Source organism: Panulirus ornatus, chromosome 55 (assembly GCF_036320965.1).
Source record: "Panulirus ornatus isolate Po-2019 chromosome 55, ASM3632096v1, whole genome shotgun sequence".
In the NCBI taxonomy this organism is placed as follows: domain Eukaryota; kingdom Metazoa; phylum Arthropoda; class Malacostraca; order Decapoda; family Palinuridae; genus Panulirus; species Panulirus ornatus.
The window spans coordinates 38918610-38935462 of record NC_092278.1 but is presented as its reverse complement, the minus strand read 5'-3'; the positions used below and the strand labels follow the sequence as shown (position 1 = coordinate 38935462).

General features: G+C 41.8%; 1 protein-coding gene across 4 annotated transcripts in view; it reads left to right on the top strand.

Annotated features, from left to right (window-relative positions):
* The window catches only part of LOC139765716 (probable phosphorylase b kinase regulatory subunit beta), a 217915-nt gene that overhangs the window by 27126 nt on the left and 173936 nt on the right, over positions 1 to 16853 (top strand). For all 4 annotated transcript variants that reach the window (XM_071693507.1, XM_071693508.1, XM_071693511.1 and 1 more), the window contains exons 5-6: positions 9309 to 9505; positions 13020 to 13179. In XM_071693507.1, coding sequence (XP_071549608.1) covers positions 9309 to 9505; positions 13020 to 13179 — 357 coding nt within the window. The remainder of the gene's footprint in view (positions 1 to 9308; positions 9506 to 13019; positions 13180 to 16853) is intronic.

Here is a 16853-nt window from a genome sequence, read left to right as displayed (position 1 = left end):
AAGAGAGGAAAGTGATTGGTTCTCAGTGAATGTAGGTTTGCGGCAGGGGTGCGTGATGTCTCCATGGTTGTATAATTTGTTTAAGGATGGAGTTGTTAGGGAAGTGAATGCAAGAGTTTTGGAAAGAGGGGCAAGTATGCAGTCAGTTGTGGATGAGAGAGCTTGGGAAGTGAGTCAGTTGTTGTTTGCTAATGATACAGCGCTGGTGGCTGATTTGGGTGAGAAACTGCAAAAGGCTGGTGACTGAGTTTGGTAAAGTGTGTGAAAGAAGAAGGCTGAGAGTAAATGTGAATAAGAGCAAGGTTATTATGTACAGTAGGGTTGAGGGACAAGTCAATTGGGAGATAAGTTTGAATGGAGAAAAACTGGAGGAAGTGAAGTGTTTTAGATATCTGGGAGTGGATTTGGCAGCGGATGGAACCATGGAAGCGGAAGTGAATCATATGGTAGGGGAGGGAGCGAAAGTTCTGGGAGCATTGAAAAATGTGCGGAAGTTGAGAACGTTATCTTGGAAAGCAAAAATGGGTATGTTTGAAGGAATAGTGGTTCCAACAATGTTATATGGTTGCAGTGCATGGACTATAGATAGAGTTGTGTGCAGGAGGGTGGATGTGCTGGAAATGAGATGTTTGAGGACAATATGTGGTGTAAGGTGGTTTGATCGAGTACGTAATAATAGGGAAGAGAGATGTGTGGTAATAAAAAGAGTGTGGTTGAGAGAATGAGTGAGGAAAGCTTGACAAAGAGGATATATATGTCAGAGATGGAGGAAACAAGGAGGAGTGGGAGACCAAATTGGAGGTGGAAAGATGGAGTGAAAAAGATTTTGAGTGATCGGGGCCTGAGCATGCAAGAGGGTGAAAGGAGTGCAAGGAATAGAGTGAATTGGAACGATGTGGTATACCGGGGTTGACATGCTGTCAATGGATTGAACCAGGGCATGTGAAGTGTCTAGGGTAAACCATGGAAAGTTTTGTGGTGCCTGGATTTGGAAAGGGAGCTGTGGTTTCGGTGCATTATACATGACATGTAGAGACTGAGTGTGAACGAATGTGGCCTTTGTTTTGTTTTCCTAGCGCTACCTCACGCACATGTGGGGGGAAGGGGGTTGTCATTTCGTGTGTGGCGGGGTGGCGATGGGAATGAATAAGGGCAGATAGTATGAATTATGTACCTGCATATATATATACAGTATATGTCTGTGTGTGTATATATATGTACATGTTGAGATGTATAGGTATGTGTATGTGCTATGTGTGGATGTGTATGTATATACATATGTATGTGGGTGGGTTGGGACATTCTTTTGTCTGTTTCCTAGCACTACCTCGCTAGCGCAGGAGACGGCGACAAAGTAGAATAAAATAGGATGATAATATAAATAGATAAATGAATATGTATTTATTCATTTATTTATATTTTTTTCTTATACTTTGTCACTGTCTCCCACATCAGCGAGGTAGTGCAAGGAAACAGACGAAAGAATGGCCCAACTCACCCACATCCACATGGATATACATACACATCCACACACGCACATATACATACCTATACATTTCAACGTGGATGTAACCAAGATGAGAAAAAATGAGAGATAGGTAGTATGTTTGAGGAAAGGAACCTGGATGTTCTGGCTCTAAGTGAAATGAAGCTCAAGAGTAAAGGGGGAGAGTGGTTTGGGAATCTCTTGGGAGTAAAGTCAGGGGTTGATGAGAGGACAAGAGCAAGGGAAGGAATAGCCCTACTCCAGAAACAGGAGTGGTGGGAGTATGTGATAGAGTGTAAGAAAGTAAACTCTGGATTGATATGGGTAAAAGTGAAAGTGGATGGAGAAAGATGGGTGATTATTGGTGCATATGTATCCGGGGCATGAGAAGAAAGATCATGAGAGGCAAGTGATTTGGGAGCAGCTGAGTGAGTGTGTTAGTAGTTTTGATGCATGAGACCAGGTTATAGTGATGGGTGATTTAAATGCAAAGGTGAGTAATGTGGCAGTTGAGGGAATAGTTGGTGTACATGGGGTGTTCAGTGTTATAAATGGAAATGGTGAAGAGCTTGTAGATTTGTGCACTGAAAAAGGACTGGTGATTGTTAATACCTGATTTAAAAAGAGATATACATTTTTTTTTTTTCTTTTTTGCTTTTTTGCTGTCTCCCGCGTTTGCGAGGTAGCACAAGGAAACAGACGAAAGAAATGGCCCAACCCACCCCCATACACACGTAAATACATACACGTCCACACATGCAAATATACATACCTACACAGCTTTCCATGGTTTACCCCAGATGCTTCACATGCCCTGATTCAATCCACTGACAGCACATCAACCCCAGTATACCACATCGATCCAATTCACTCTATTCCTTGCCCTCCTTTCACCCTCCTGCATGTTCAGGCCCCGATCACACAAAATCTTTTCCACTCCATCTTTCCACCTCCAATTTGGTCTCCCACTTCTCCTCATTCCCTCCACCTCCAACACATATATCCTCTTGGTCAATCTTTCCTCACTCATTCTCTCCATGTGCCCAAACCATTTCAAAACATCCTCTTCTGCTCTCTCAACCACGCTCTTTTTATTTCCACACATCTCTCTTACCCTTACGTTACTTACTCGATCAAACCACCTCACACCACACCTCATTTCCAGCACATCCACCCTCCTGCGCATAACTCTGTCCATAGCCCATGCCTCACAACCATACAACATTGTTGGAACCACTATTCCTTCAAACATACCCATTTTTGCTTTCTGAGATAATGTTCTCGACTTCCACACATTCTTCAAGGCTCCCAGGATTTTCGCCCCCTCCCCAACCCTATGATCCACTTCCGCTTCCATGGTTCCATCCGCTGCCAGATCCACTCCCAGATATCTAAAACACTTTACTTCCTCCAGTTTTTCTCCATTCATACTTACCTCCCAATTGACTTGACCCTCAACCCTACTGTACCTAATAACCTTGCTCTTATTCACATTCACTCTTAACTTTCTTCTTTCACACACTTCACCAAACTCAGTCACCAGCTTCTGCAGTTTCTCACATGAATCAGCCACCAGCACTGTATCATCAGCGAACAACAACTGACTCACTTCCCAAGCTCTCTTATCCACAACAGACTTCATACTTGCCCCTCTTTCCAAAACTCTTGCATTCACCTCCCTAACAACCCCATCCATAAACAAATTAAACAACCATGGAGACATCACACACCCCTGCCGCAAACCTATATTCACTGAGAACCAATCACTTTCCTCTCTTCCTACACGTACACATGCCTTACGTCCTCGATAAATACTTTTCACTGCTTCTAACAACTTGCCTCCCACACTATATATTCTTAATACCTTCCACAGAGCATCTCTATCAACTCTTATCATATGCCTTCTCCAGATCCATAAATGCTACATACAAATCCATTTGCTTTTCTAAGTATTTCTCACATACATTCTTCAAAGCAAACACCTGATCCACACATCCTCTACCACTTTTGAAACCACACTGCTCTTCCCCAATCTGATGCTCTGTACATGCCTTCACCCTCTCAATCAATACCCTCCCATATAATTTACCAGGAATACTCAACAAACTTATACCTCTGTAATTTGAGCACTCACTCTTATCCCCTTTGCCTTTGTACAATGGCACTATGCAAGCATTCCGCCAATCCTCAGGCACCTCACCATGAGTCATACATACATTAGATAACCTTACCAACCAGTCAACAATACAGTCACCCCCTTTTTTAATAAATTCCACTGCAATACCATCCAAACCTGCTGCCTTGCCAGCTTTCATCTTACGCAAAGCTTTTACTACCTCTTCTCTGTTTACCAAATCATTTTCCCTAACCCTCTCACTTTGCACACCACCTCGACCAAAACACCCTATATCTGCCACTCTATCATCAAACACATTCTACAAACCTTCAAAATACTCACTCCATCTCCTTCTCACATCACCACTACTTGTTATCACTTCCCCATTTGCGCCCTTCACTGAAGTTCCCATTTGCTCCCTTGTCTTACGCACTTTATTTACCTCCTTCCAGAACATCTTTTATTCTTTCTAAAATTTAATGATACTCTCTCACCCCAACTCTCATTTGCCCTCTTTTTCACCTCTTGCACCTTTCTCTTGACCGCCTGTCTCTTTCTTTTATACATCTCCCACTCAATTGCATTTTTTCCCTGCAAAAATCGTCCAAATGCCTCTCTCTTCTCTTTCACTAATAATCTTACTTCTTCATCCCACCACTCACTACCCTTTCTAATCAACCCACCTCCCACTCTTCTCATGCCACAAGCATCTTTTGCGCAATCCATCACTGATGCCCTAAATACATCCCATTCCTCCCCCACTCCCCTTACTTCCACTGTTCTCACCTTTTTCCATTCTGTACTCAGTCTCTCTTGGTACTTCCTCACACAAGTCTCCTTCCCAAGCTCACTTACTCTCACCACCCTCTTCACCCCAACATTCACTCTTCTTTTCTGAAAACCCATTCAAATCTTCACCTTAGCCTCCACAAGATAATGATCAGACATCCCTCCAGTTGCACCTCTCAGCACATTAACATCCAAAAGTCTCTCTTTCGCACGCCTGTCAATTAACACGTAATCCAATAACGCTCTCTGGCCATCTCTCCTACTTACATACGTATACTTATGTATATCTCGCTTTTTAAACCAGGTATTCCCGATCACATATACATATACATAAGTATACATATTTAAGTAGGAGAGATGGCCAGAGAGCATTATTGGATTACGTGTTAATTGATAGGCGCGTGAAAGAGCGACTTTTTGATGTTAATGTCCTGAGAGGTGCAACTGGAGGGATGTCTGATCATTATCTTGTGGAGGCGAAGGTGAAGATTTGTAGAGGTTTTCAGAAAAGAAGAGAAAGTGTTGGGGTGAAGAGAGTGGTGAGAGTAAGTGAGCTTGGAAAGGAGACTTGTGTGAGGAAGTACCAGGAGAATTTTAGTATTTATGAGCCATTTTAGTAAGTTTGGGGAAGTGAAGGGAGAGATAAGGGAGAGAGAGTAGTACAAGTAGAAGAGTCATCGCGTCCCTTAATAGAATAATGAAGGGTAAAAGTGTAAGTATGGAAGTGAGGAAAGGATTAAAGAATAGCACAGTCCTCCTGACCTTGACCTATGCAGCCAAAACCATGGAATGAGTCATAGAGGTCAAGAACCCAGGCTGTGGAAATGAGCTTTTTAAGAGGAGCATGTGGTATGACTCAATGGAATGAAGAAAGAAATGAGGGAGTGCATAAGAAATGTAGAATGGCAGGGAATTTAAAGGGAATGAATTGTGGAGTGGTAGATTGGGTGAAACATAATACCTTGAGTTAGACTGGGCATGTGAAAATAGTGCAAGATAAGGAATTTACAAGAAGAGTGTATGATAATATAGTTAAAGGGGTTGATGTGAAAGGAACACCACCTGTGGCCTGGAGAAATAGAGTGGAAGAGCCCCGGAGAGATAGAAATGGTATAACAATGCTTGGAATGGTGTATTCAAGGGAGGCATGTCGGGACAGGGATAAATGGAGACTCTTTTGCCATTGCCACTCCCCTGATAAGAGTTCCTGGAGGGAATGGGCATCAGAGATACATGTAGGTTGGTAGATAGTTGAATTTGAATGGAGAAAGTTTGGAGCTTATGAAGTGTTTTAGATGAATGGGAGTGGACATGGCAACACATGAAACCTCATACAAATCCATCCATTTTTTATAAGTATTTCTAACACTTTTTTCAAAGCAAACACCTGAGCCACACATCCTCTACCAATTCTGAAATCACACTGCTCCTCCCAAGTCTGATGCTCAGCACATGCCTTCACCCTCTCAATCAATACCCTCCCATATAACTTACCAGGTATACTCAACAAACATATATCTCTGTAGACTGAACACTCACCTTTATCCCCTTTGCACTGATACAATGGCACTGTACATGCATTCTGCCAATCCTCAAGTACTTCACCATAATCCATATATACACTGAATTTCCTTACCAACCAATGAACAACACAGTCACCCCCTTTCTTAATAAATTGAACTGCAGTACCATCCACTGCACGTTCCTTATTGCATTCCATCTTACGCAAGGCTTTCACCACCTTTTCTCTCTTCTCCAAACCACTTTCCCATTTTGCATACCACCCGTACCAAAACACCCTACATCTGCCACTATGTCATCAAACACACTTAACAAAGTACTCACTGCATCTCATCTTTTTTTCACCTCAACCTGTTATCACTTCCTCTTTTACCCCTTACACTGATGTTCCCAATTTTTCTCTTGTCTCTTGCACATCATTTGCCTCCTTCCAAAACATCTTTTTATACTCCCAAAAGTTTAATGATGCTCACTCACCTCAAATCTCATTTGTCCTCTTTTCAACCTCTGCACCTTTCTCTTAACCTCCTGCCAGTTTCTCTTATAAATCTCCCAGTTATTTGCACTCGTTCCTTGTAAGTACCACCCAAATGCCTCTTTTATCTCTCACTAGCAACTTTATTTCTTCATCCCACCATTCTCTGTCCTTTCTAATTTGCCCACCTCCCTCCTTTCGTATGCCACGTGCATCTCTTGCACATGCCATCACTGCTTCCCTTAATACCTCCCATTCCTCATCCACTCCCCTCACTTCATTTGCTCTCACTCTTTGCCATTCTACACTCAATCTCTCCTAGTATTTCTTCACACAAGTCTCCTTTCCAAGTTCACATACTCGTACCACTCTCTTTTCCCTGACATTGTTTCTTCTTTTTTGAAAACCTCTGCAAACCTTCACCCTTGCCTCCTCAAGATAGTGATCACACATCCCACCAGCTGCCCCTCTCATCGTTTACATCTAAAAGACTCTCTTTTGCATGCTTATTAATTAATAGGTAATCTAATGGTGCCTGCTGACCATCTCTCCTCCTCCCATATGTATACTTGTTTGCACCTCTCTTTTTAAACCAGGCCCCAGTCACCAATATTTTTTCAGCTCGTCACCATTTCCTTTCATAACACAGTGTACCCCATGCAAACCAATTATATGCTCCACTGCCATGCTACTTACCTTTGCATTTGAATCACTCATCACTAATACCTAGTCTCTTTCACCAAAACTGCTGACACAATCGCTGAGCTGTTCTCTGTTTCCTTTATTAGCAAGATAGTGCCAGGAACAGATGACAAAATGGCTTAATTCACTCACATCCATTCCCTAACTGTCATGTGTAACACATCGAAACCATATCTCTCATCCACAACCAGGCTTTGCAAACCTTTCTGTGGTTTCCCCAGTTGCTTCATATGCGCTGGTTCTGTCACTCACTCATCACTCACTATATACCACATCACTCCAATTCACTCCATCACTTGCATGCCTTACACCCTCCTGCATATTCAGGCCTGAAGCAGTCTAAACTTATTCACTCCCTTCCATCTCCAGTTTGGTATTCCCCTCTCCTCTCTATGTTCTTTCCACCTCTGATATATACATTCTATTTCTTAACCTCTCTTTGTTCATTCTCTTCATGTGTCCAAACTATTACAGCACACCTTCACTTTTCTCAACCATTTTATTCATATTACCATATCTCTTTCTTATCCTGTCATTCCCTATCCCATTGCCTCTCTGTAAAGCACATACTGTCCTCAGACATTTCATTTCCATTACATTCACCCAAGAGCATATCTCATCTATAGCCCATGCCTCTTATCCATACATTAGTATCGATACTACTATACCTTCAGACATACAGATAATGGTCTCTCTTCTACACAGTCTTCACTGCTCCCAGGACCTTCACCCATTCCCCCACCCTATGACTCACTCACTTCCTTTGTTTACTCATTTTTCTATGTAGTGACCAACTTGGCACAGACAGAAACATAACCTAATCATGGCTATTTTGGGAAAAAAGTACAAGAGAGAGAATGAAATTAATTGTAACTCCTTAGATAGTTGTAACCCAGACTGTTAAAGGTTGAAAGGTTGTGTGAAGAGTGAAAGATGAAAGAAGGGAGAGAATTCCTCAGCCTTATTGAGGAAAAAGATGGTATCATAGTAGTTAGTACTCTGTTTGGTATAGAATGGAAAATATGTTTTTCTCATCATTTGTTATTACAACCTAGTTATAGTGTTGAAATTAGGTAATAGGAAATGAAGATGTTTGAGAAAATGAATTTTCCACTATTTAATTTAGTCATGCTACTGCTTCCCATTTGAAATTCCAAAGTAGATGACTGGAAGAAGCTTCATGGTGTCAGAATAGGTCCTTAAATTTACTTGGAAGAGTATTTGGAGAATTGGAAGCATTGCAAGTTGCCCATTGAGGAGCATTTCTTCATCATTATGATTAGTTTTCTTTCCTTTTATCCAGTTAAAGTGTAGTATTCAGTGAAATCATGTATTTGTGTTAATGAGAATGAACAACTCCTCGTGCTTTTTCTTTAGTACATAGTAGTTCCTTATGCTCCTCACTAATGCACTCTGTATGTGTATACTGTCTCTTTTCTGCACTTTCATTCTTTCTTTTCCACTTTTTTCATCACTTATATATGTCATCTCTTTTTGTATTTTTCCTTTGCATACATCCTTACTGTACCAGAACTTCATTCTGTTCCATCTGCCCATTATTTTTTCGGTTCTACTTTTCCCAGTAGAATTTCACATCCCTTTTCTCTAATATCCCTTTTTTATTATCACTTATACTTGAGTTTTCCTCATATCATTTTTTTTTTTTTTTTTTTTTTTGCTTTGTCGCTGTCTCCCGCGTTTGCGAGGTAGCGCAAGGAAACAGACGAAAGAAATGGCCCAACCCACCCCCATACACATGTATATACATACGTCCACACACGCAAATACACATACCTACACAGCTTTCCATGGTTTACCCCAGACGCTTCACATGCCCTGATTCAATCCACCGACAGCACGTCAACCCTGGTATACCACATCGCTCCAATTCATTCTATTCCTTGCCCTCCTTTCACCCTCCTGCATGTTCAGGCCCCGATCACACAAAATCTTTTTCACTTCATCTTTCCACCTCCAATTTGGTCTCCCTCTTCTCCTCGTTCCCTCCACCTCCGACACATATATCCTCTTGGTCAATCTTTCCTCACTCATTCTCTCCATGTGCCCAAACCATTTCAAAACACCCTCTTCTGCTCTCTCAACCACGCTCTTTTTATTTCCACACATCTCTCTTACCCTTACGTTACTTACTCGATCAAACCACCTCACACCAAACTTGAGTTTTCCTCATATCATATCTCTTGATTATTGCCCCACAGATTGATGTAGTATCCCTCTACCTGTTGTTTCTGGTCCAGATGATTAACTCTGGTCTCCAGATAATATATACAATGGATGAGGTGACCTTTGTCCAGAATTTAGTATACTATGTGGAGAGAGCATACCGTACTCCAGACTTTGGGATGTGGGAACGAGGTAGCAAATACAACAATGGAACACCTGAACTGCATGCCAGGTAATTAATCTGTCCCTTTATTCTGTCTTTATTGTACCATATAATGCTGTGAATGTACATCTTTTTACTCCATTATATTCTGCTATTTATCTATCATATTATCTTTTACTTGTTTATTAAAGATTTCAGGATAAAAAGATATTACTTGAGATAATAAGCATGGTTAGTTATGCTTTCAGAAGTTATTATTATTATTATTATTATTATTATTATTATTATTATTATTATTATTATTATTATTTTGCTTTGTCGCTGTCTCCCGTGTTAGCGAGGTAGCGCAAGGAAACAGATGAAAGAATGGCCCAACCAACCCACATACACATGTATATACATACACGTCCACACACGCAAATATACATACCTATAGCTCTCAACGTATACATATATATACACACACAGACATATATATACACATGTACATAATTCATACTGTCTGCCTTTATTCATTCCCATGGCCACCTCGCCACACATGAAGTAACAGCCCCCTCCCCCCTCATGTGTGCGAGGTAGCACTAGGAAAAGACAACAAAGGCCCCATTCGTTCACACTCAGTCTAGCTGCCATGTAATAGTGCATCAAAACCACAGCTCCCTTTCCACATCCAGGCACCACAGAACTCTCCATGGTTTACCCCAGACGCTTCACATGCCCTGGTTCAATCCATTGACAGAACGTCGACCCCAGGTATACCACATCGTTCCAATTCACTCTATTCCTTGCACGCCTTTCCTCCCTCCTGCATGTTCAGGCCCCGATCACTCAAAATCTTTATCACTCCATCTTTCCACCTCCAATTTGGTTTCCCACTTCTCCTCATTCCCTCCACCTCTGACACATATATCCTCATGGTCAATCTTTCCTCACTCATTCTCTCCATGTGACCAAATCATTTCAAAACACCCTCTTCTGCTCTCTCAACCACATTCTTTTTATTACCAAACATCTCTCTATTATTACTTACTCGATCAAACCACCTCACACCACATATTGTCCTCAAACATCTCATTTCCAGCACATCCACCCTCCTCCGCACAACTCTGTCCATAGCCACGCCTCGCAACCATACAACATTGTTGGAACCACTATTCCTTTAAACATACCCATTTTTGCTTTCCGAGATAATGTTCTCGACTTCCACACATTCTTCAAGGCTCCCAGAATTTTCGCCCCTTCCCCCACCCTATGATTCACCTCCGCTTCCATGGTTCCATCCGCTGCCAAATCCACTCCCAGATATCTAAAACACTTCACCTCCTCCAATTTTTCTCCATTCAAACTTACCTCCCAGTTGACTTGACCCTAAACCCTACTGTACCTAATAACCTTGCTCTTATTCACATTTACTTTCAACTTTCTTCTTTCACACACTTCTGCCGCAAACCTACATTCACTGAGAACCAATCACTTTCCTCTCTTCCTACACGTACACATGCCTTACATTCTCGATAAAAACTTTTCACTGCTTCTAACAACTTGCCTCCCACACCATATATTCTTAACACCTTCCACAGAGCATCTCTATCAACTCTATCATACGCCTTCTCCAGATCCATAAATGCTACAAACAAATCCATTTGCTTTTCTAAGTATTTCTCACATACATTCTTCAAAGCAAACACCTGATCTACACATTCTCTACCACTTCTGAAGCCACACTGCTCCTCCCCAGTCTGATGCTCTGTACATGCCTTCACCCTCTCAATCAATACCCTCCCTTATAATTTCCCAGGAATACTCAACAAACGTATACCTCTGTAATTTGACCACTCACCTTTGTCCCCTTTGCCTTTGTACAATGGCACTATGCAAGCATTCCGCCAATCCTCAGGCACCTCACCATGAATCATACATACATTAGATAACCTTACCAACCAGTCAGCAATACAGTCACCCCCTTTTTTAATAAATTCCACTGCAATACCATCCAAACCTGCTGCCTTGCCGGCTTTCATCTTCCGCAAAGCTTTTACTACCTCTTCTCTGTTTACCAAAATGTTTTCCTTAACCCTTCCACTTGGCACACAACCTCGACCAAAAACACCCTTTATCTACCACTCTATCATCAAACACATTCAACAAACCTTCAAAATACTCTCTCCATCTCCTCACATTGCCACCACTTGTTATCACCTCCCCATTTGCCCCCTTCACTGAAGTTCCCATTTGTTCCCTTGTCTTACGCACTTTATTTACCTCCTTCCAGAACATCTTTTTATTCTCCCTAAGATTTAATGATACTCTCTCACCCCAACTCTCATTTACCCTCTTTTTCACCTCTTGCACCTTTCTCTTGACCTCCTGCCTCTTTCTTTTATGCATCTCCCACTCATTTGCATTATATTTGCATTATTTCCCTGCAAAAATCGTCCAGATGCCTCTCTCTTCTCTTTCACTAATAATCGTACTTCTCCATCCCACCACTCACTACCCTTTCTAATCTGCCCACCTCCCACACTTCTCATGCCACAAGCATCTTTTGCGCAAGCCATCACTGCTTCCCTAAATACATCCCATTCCTACCCCACTCCCCTTACCTCCTTAGTTCTCACCTTTTTCCATTCTGTACTCAAGTCTCTCCTAGTACTTCCTCACACAAGTCTCCTTCCCAAGCTCACTTATTCTCACCACTCTCTTCACCCCGACATTCTTCTTTTCTGAAAACCTCTACAAATCTTCACCTTCGCCTCCACAAGATAATGATCAGACAACCCTCCAGTTGCACCTCTCAGCACATTAACATCCAAAAGTCTCTCTTTCGCGTGTTTATCAATTAACACGTAATCCAATAACGCTTTCTGGCCATCTCTCCTACTTACATACGTATACTTATGTATATCTCTCTTTTTAAACCAGGTATCCCCAATCACCAGTCCTTTTTCAGCACATAAATCTACAGGCTCTTCACCATTTCCATTTACAACACTGAACACCCCATGTATACCAATTATTCCCTCAATTGCCACATTACTCACCTTTGCATTCAAATCACCCATCACTATAACCCGGTCTAATGCATCAAAACCACTAACACACTCATTCAGCTGCTCCCAAAACACTTGCCTCTCATGATCTTTCTTCTCATGCCCAGGTGCATATGCACCAATATTCACCCATCTTTCTCCGTCAACTTTCAGTTTTACCCATATCAATCTAGAGTTTACTTTCTTACACTCTATCACATACTCCCACAACTCCTGTTTCAGGAGTAGTGCTACTCCTTCCCTTACTCTTGTCCTCTCACTAACCCCTGACTTTACTCCCAAGACATTCTCAAACCACTCTTCCCCTTTACCCTTGAGCTTCGTTTCACTCAGAGCCAAAACATCCAGGTTCCTTTCCTCAAACATGCTACCTATCTCTCCTTTTTTCTCATTTTGGTTACATCCACACACATATAGACACCCTAATCTGAGCCTTCGAGGAGGATGAGCACTCCCCGCGTGACTCCCTCTTCTGTTTCCCCTTTTAGAAAGTTAAAATGCAAGGTATTTGATACTTTTCTTTTCCTTGACAGCTCAATTGGCATGGCTAAGGCAGCACTTGAAGCCATCAATGGATGTAATCTTTTTGGAGAAAAAGGTGCATCATGGTCGGTCATCTTTGTTGACATTGATGCTCACAACCGTAACCGGAGCATCTTTGAAACTCTATTACCAAGAGAGTCCAGCTCTAAGGTATTTAGCTTTGTGACACCAGATTATCAAATATACTGTTATTTATCCTCCTCCTCCTTGTCAGGTTGGCAGGTGCACTATGTCATCCTGGCTTTTATTTATTATTTATTTATCATACTTTATCGCTGTCTCCCGCATCAGCGAGGTAGCGCAAGGAAACAGACGAAAGAATGGCCCAACCCACCCACATACACATGTATATACATACACGTCCACACATGCACATATACATACCTATACATTTCAACATATACATATATATACATACCCAGACATATACATGAACATAATTCATACTTGCTGCCTTTATTCATTGCCATCGCCACCCTGCCACACATGAAATGACAACCCCCTCTCCCAGCATGCGTGCGAGGTAGCGCTAGGAAGACAACAGACAACAGACTTTACTATAGAATCCTCAAACTACTTCATATACTCTGTCTCATTCCATTGACAGAATGTTGCCGTCTGTATACCTCATTGCTTAAAGTCACTCTATCCTGTGCACAACTTTCACCCTCCTGCATGCTCAGGCCTTGAGATCAAAACACAAAATCTTTCTCACTCCATCCTTCCATCTCCAATTTGATCTCTCCTTTCTTGTCCCCTCCACTTCTGACACATATATCCTCTTTGTCAGTCTCTCCTTTCTCATTCTCTCCATATGTCCCAAACCATTTCAGCACATCCTCCTTATCTCTTTCTCAACCATATTCTTCTGTTTACCTCATATATATCATACCCTGTTATTGATTAATCAGTCAGCCCTCTTCACACCACTTAGTGTCCTCAGACATTTCATTTCCATGTCCACTCTCCTATGTACATTCTCATCTACAACCCTTGCCTTGCATCTCTACAACAATTTTGGCACTACTTTACCTTCAGACATATCCATTTTTGCCCTCCCAGGTAGCGACCAGTGTTTCCACATATTCCTCAATGCTCTCAAGACTTTATCTGCTCCAAATCTTGTAACTCTTTTCTGCTTCTTTAGTTAACTTCACTTCCATGTCCACTCCCAGTGGTCTAAAACACCCCACTTTCCCCCCTTGTTTTGTCTATTCAAACTCACAACCCAGCTGATCTGTCTCTTTGCATTGCTAAATCTAATAACCTTGCTTTTATTCACATTTTCCCTCAACTTTCTACTTTCATTGTACTGGTTGCATGGTGATGTGGCTTTGCCAGCAGTGTGCAAGAAGCGTGTGTACGCATGGCATGGATATGGTCTCCTAGACACAGGAGTGCTACAGGATTTTATGTTGCAGTGTACTGTGCATTGCACATTTTGCCTCTTGCATCATGCCACCAAAGCATATTTTGAATTCCCCTGATACAGTAGTTCCTATAACCTCTGAGGTTATGATGGACCTGCTCAAACATTTTGAGAGAGGTGAACAAACAGCTGATATTAAGCATGCCCTTAGACTTAGTGAATCTACTTTACAGACTATTCATGGTAGTGCAGAGATGATCAATGGGAGTGCCAATGGTGAAACTTTATCAGTTCATCTAAGACCTTGTATTTCTGAAGTTTGATCATGGAAAGAATGGAATGAATGTTGAGCACATGGATCAAAGACCATACTCAAGAAAAATGTTCCCTTCAGCATGCTTGTGACAAAAGCAAAGGTCTGGAGTGTATGTGATGACTTTGTGGCAATAGAAGGAGCAGCAAAGACACTTCAAGTAAGTCCTGTTTGGCTAAAAAAATTTTAGAAATGCTGCAATTACCTCAACATTAAGATGATTTGTGTGGCTGCTTCTGCTGATGTCGTCGCTGCTGAAATTTCCTGGCAACCCTCACGACCATTATCGAGGAAGGCAATTGTGCTCCCAAGTAGATTTTTTAAAGTGGACAAGAACAGATTATTTTGGAAAAGAATGCCCTCTGAGAATATACATTTCCTGTGAAGAGAAGACTGCACCAGGACTCAGAGTTTGTTATTTTCTGTTTTTATTAAAAGGAGACTTGGAAAGGAGACTTGTGATGAAGTACCAGGAGAGATTGAGAGCAGAATGGATAAAGGTGAGAGCAAATTACGTGAGGGGAGTGGGGGAGGAATGGGATGTATTTAGGGAAGCAGTGATGGCTTGCCCAAAACATGCCTGTAGCATGAGAAAGATGGGAGGTGGGCAGATTAGAAAGGGTATTGAGTGTTGGGATGAAGAAGTAAGATTGTTAGTGAAAGAGAAGAGAGAGGCATTTGGATGATTTTTGCAGGGAAATAGTGCAAATGACTGGGAGATGTATAAAAGAAAGAGGTAGGAGGTCAAGGGAAAGGTGCAAGACGTGAAACAGGGGGCAAATGAGAGTTAGGGTGAGAGAGTATCATTAGATTTTAGGGAAAATAAAAAGATGTTTTGGGAGGAGGTAAATGAAGTGCATAAGACAAGATAATAAATGGGAACTTTGGTGAAGGGGGCAAATGGGGAGGTAATAACAAGTAGTAGTGAAGTGAGAGGGAGATGGAGTGAGTATTTTGAAGGTTTGTTGAATGTGTGTGATGATAAGAGTGGCAGATAAAGGGTGTTTTGGTCGAGGTGGTGTGTGAAGTGAGAGGGTTAGGGAGAATGATTTGGTAAACAGAGAAGAGGTAGTGAAAGCCTTGCGGAAGATCAAAGCTGGCAAGGCGGCATGTTTAGATGGTATTGCAGTGGAATTTATTAAAAAAGGGTGTGACTGTGTTGTTCACTGGTTGGTGAGGATATTCAGTGTATGTATAGTTCATGGTGAAGTGCCTGAGAATTGGCAGAATGCATGTATAGTGCCATAGTACGAAGGCAAAGGGAATAAAGGTGAGATTTCAAATTACAGAGGTATAAGTTTGTTGAGTATTCCTGGGAAATTATATGGGAGGGTATTGATTGAGAGGGTGAAGGCACCAGACTGGGGAGGAGCAGTGTGGTTTCAGAAGTGGTAGAGGATGCATGGATCAGGTGTTTGCTTTGACGAATGTATGTGAGAAATACTTAGAAAAGCAAATGGATTTGTATGTAGCATTTATGGATCTGGAGAAGGCATATGAAAGAGTTGATAGAGATGCTATGCAGAAGGTACTAAGAATATATGGTGTGGGAGGTAAGTTGCTAGAAGTAGTGAAATGTTTTTATTGAGGATGTAAGGCATGTGTACAAGTAGGAAGAAAGGAAAGTGAGTGGTTCCCAGTGAATGTCGGTTTGCGGCAGGGGTGTGTGATGTCTCCATGGCTGTTCAATTTGTTTATGGATTGGGTTGTTTGGGAGGTGAATGCAAGAGTTTTGGTGAGAGGGGCAAGTATGTAGTCTGTTGTGAATGAGAGGGTTTGAGAAGTTAGTCAGTTGTCGTTCGCTGATGATACAGCACTGGTGGCTGATTCGTGTGAGAAACTGCAGAAGTTGGTGACTGAGTTTGGTAAAGTGTGTGAAAGAAGAAAGCTGAGAGTACATGTGAATAAGAGCAAGGTTATTAGGTTAAGTAGGGCTGAGGGACAAGTAAGTTTGAATGGTGAAAAACTGGAGGAAGTGAAGTGTTTTAGATATCTGGGAGTAGACTTAGCAGCATATGGAACCATGGAAGTAGAAGTGAGTCACAGGATGGGGGAAGGGGCAAAGGTTCTGGGAGCGTTGAAGAATGTGTGGAAGGTGAGAATGCTATCTCAGAGAACAAAAATGGGTATGTTTGAAGGAAT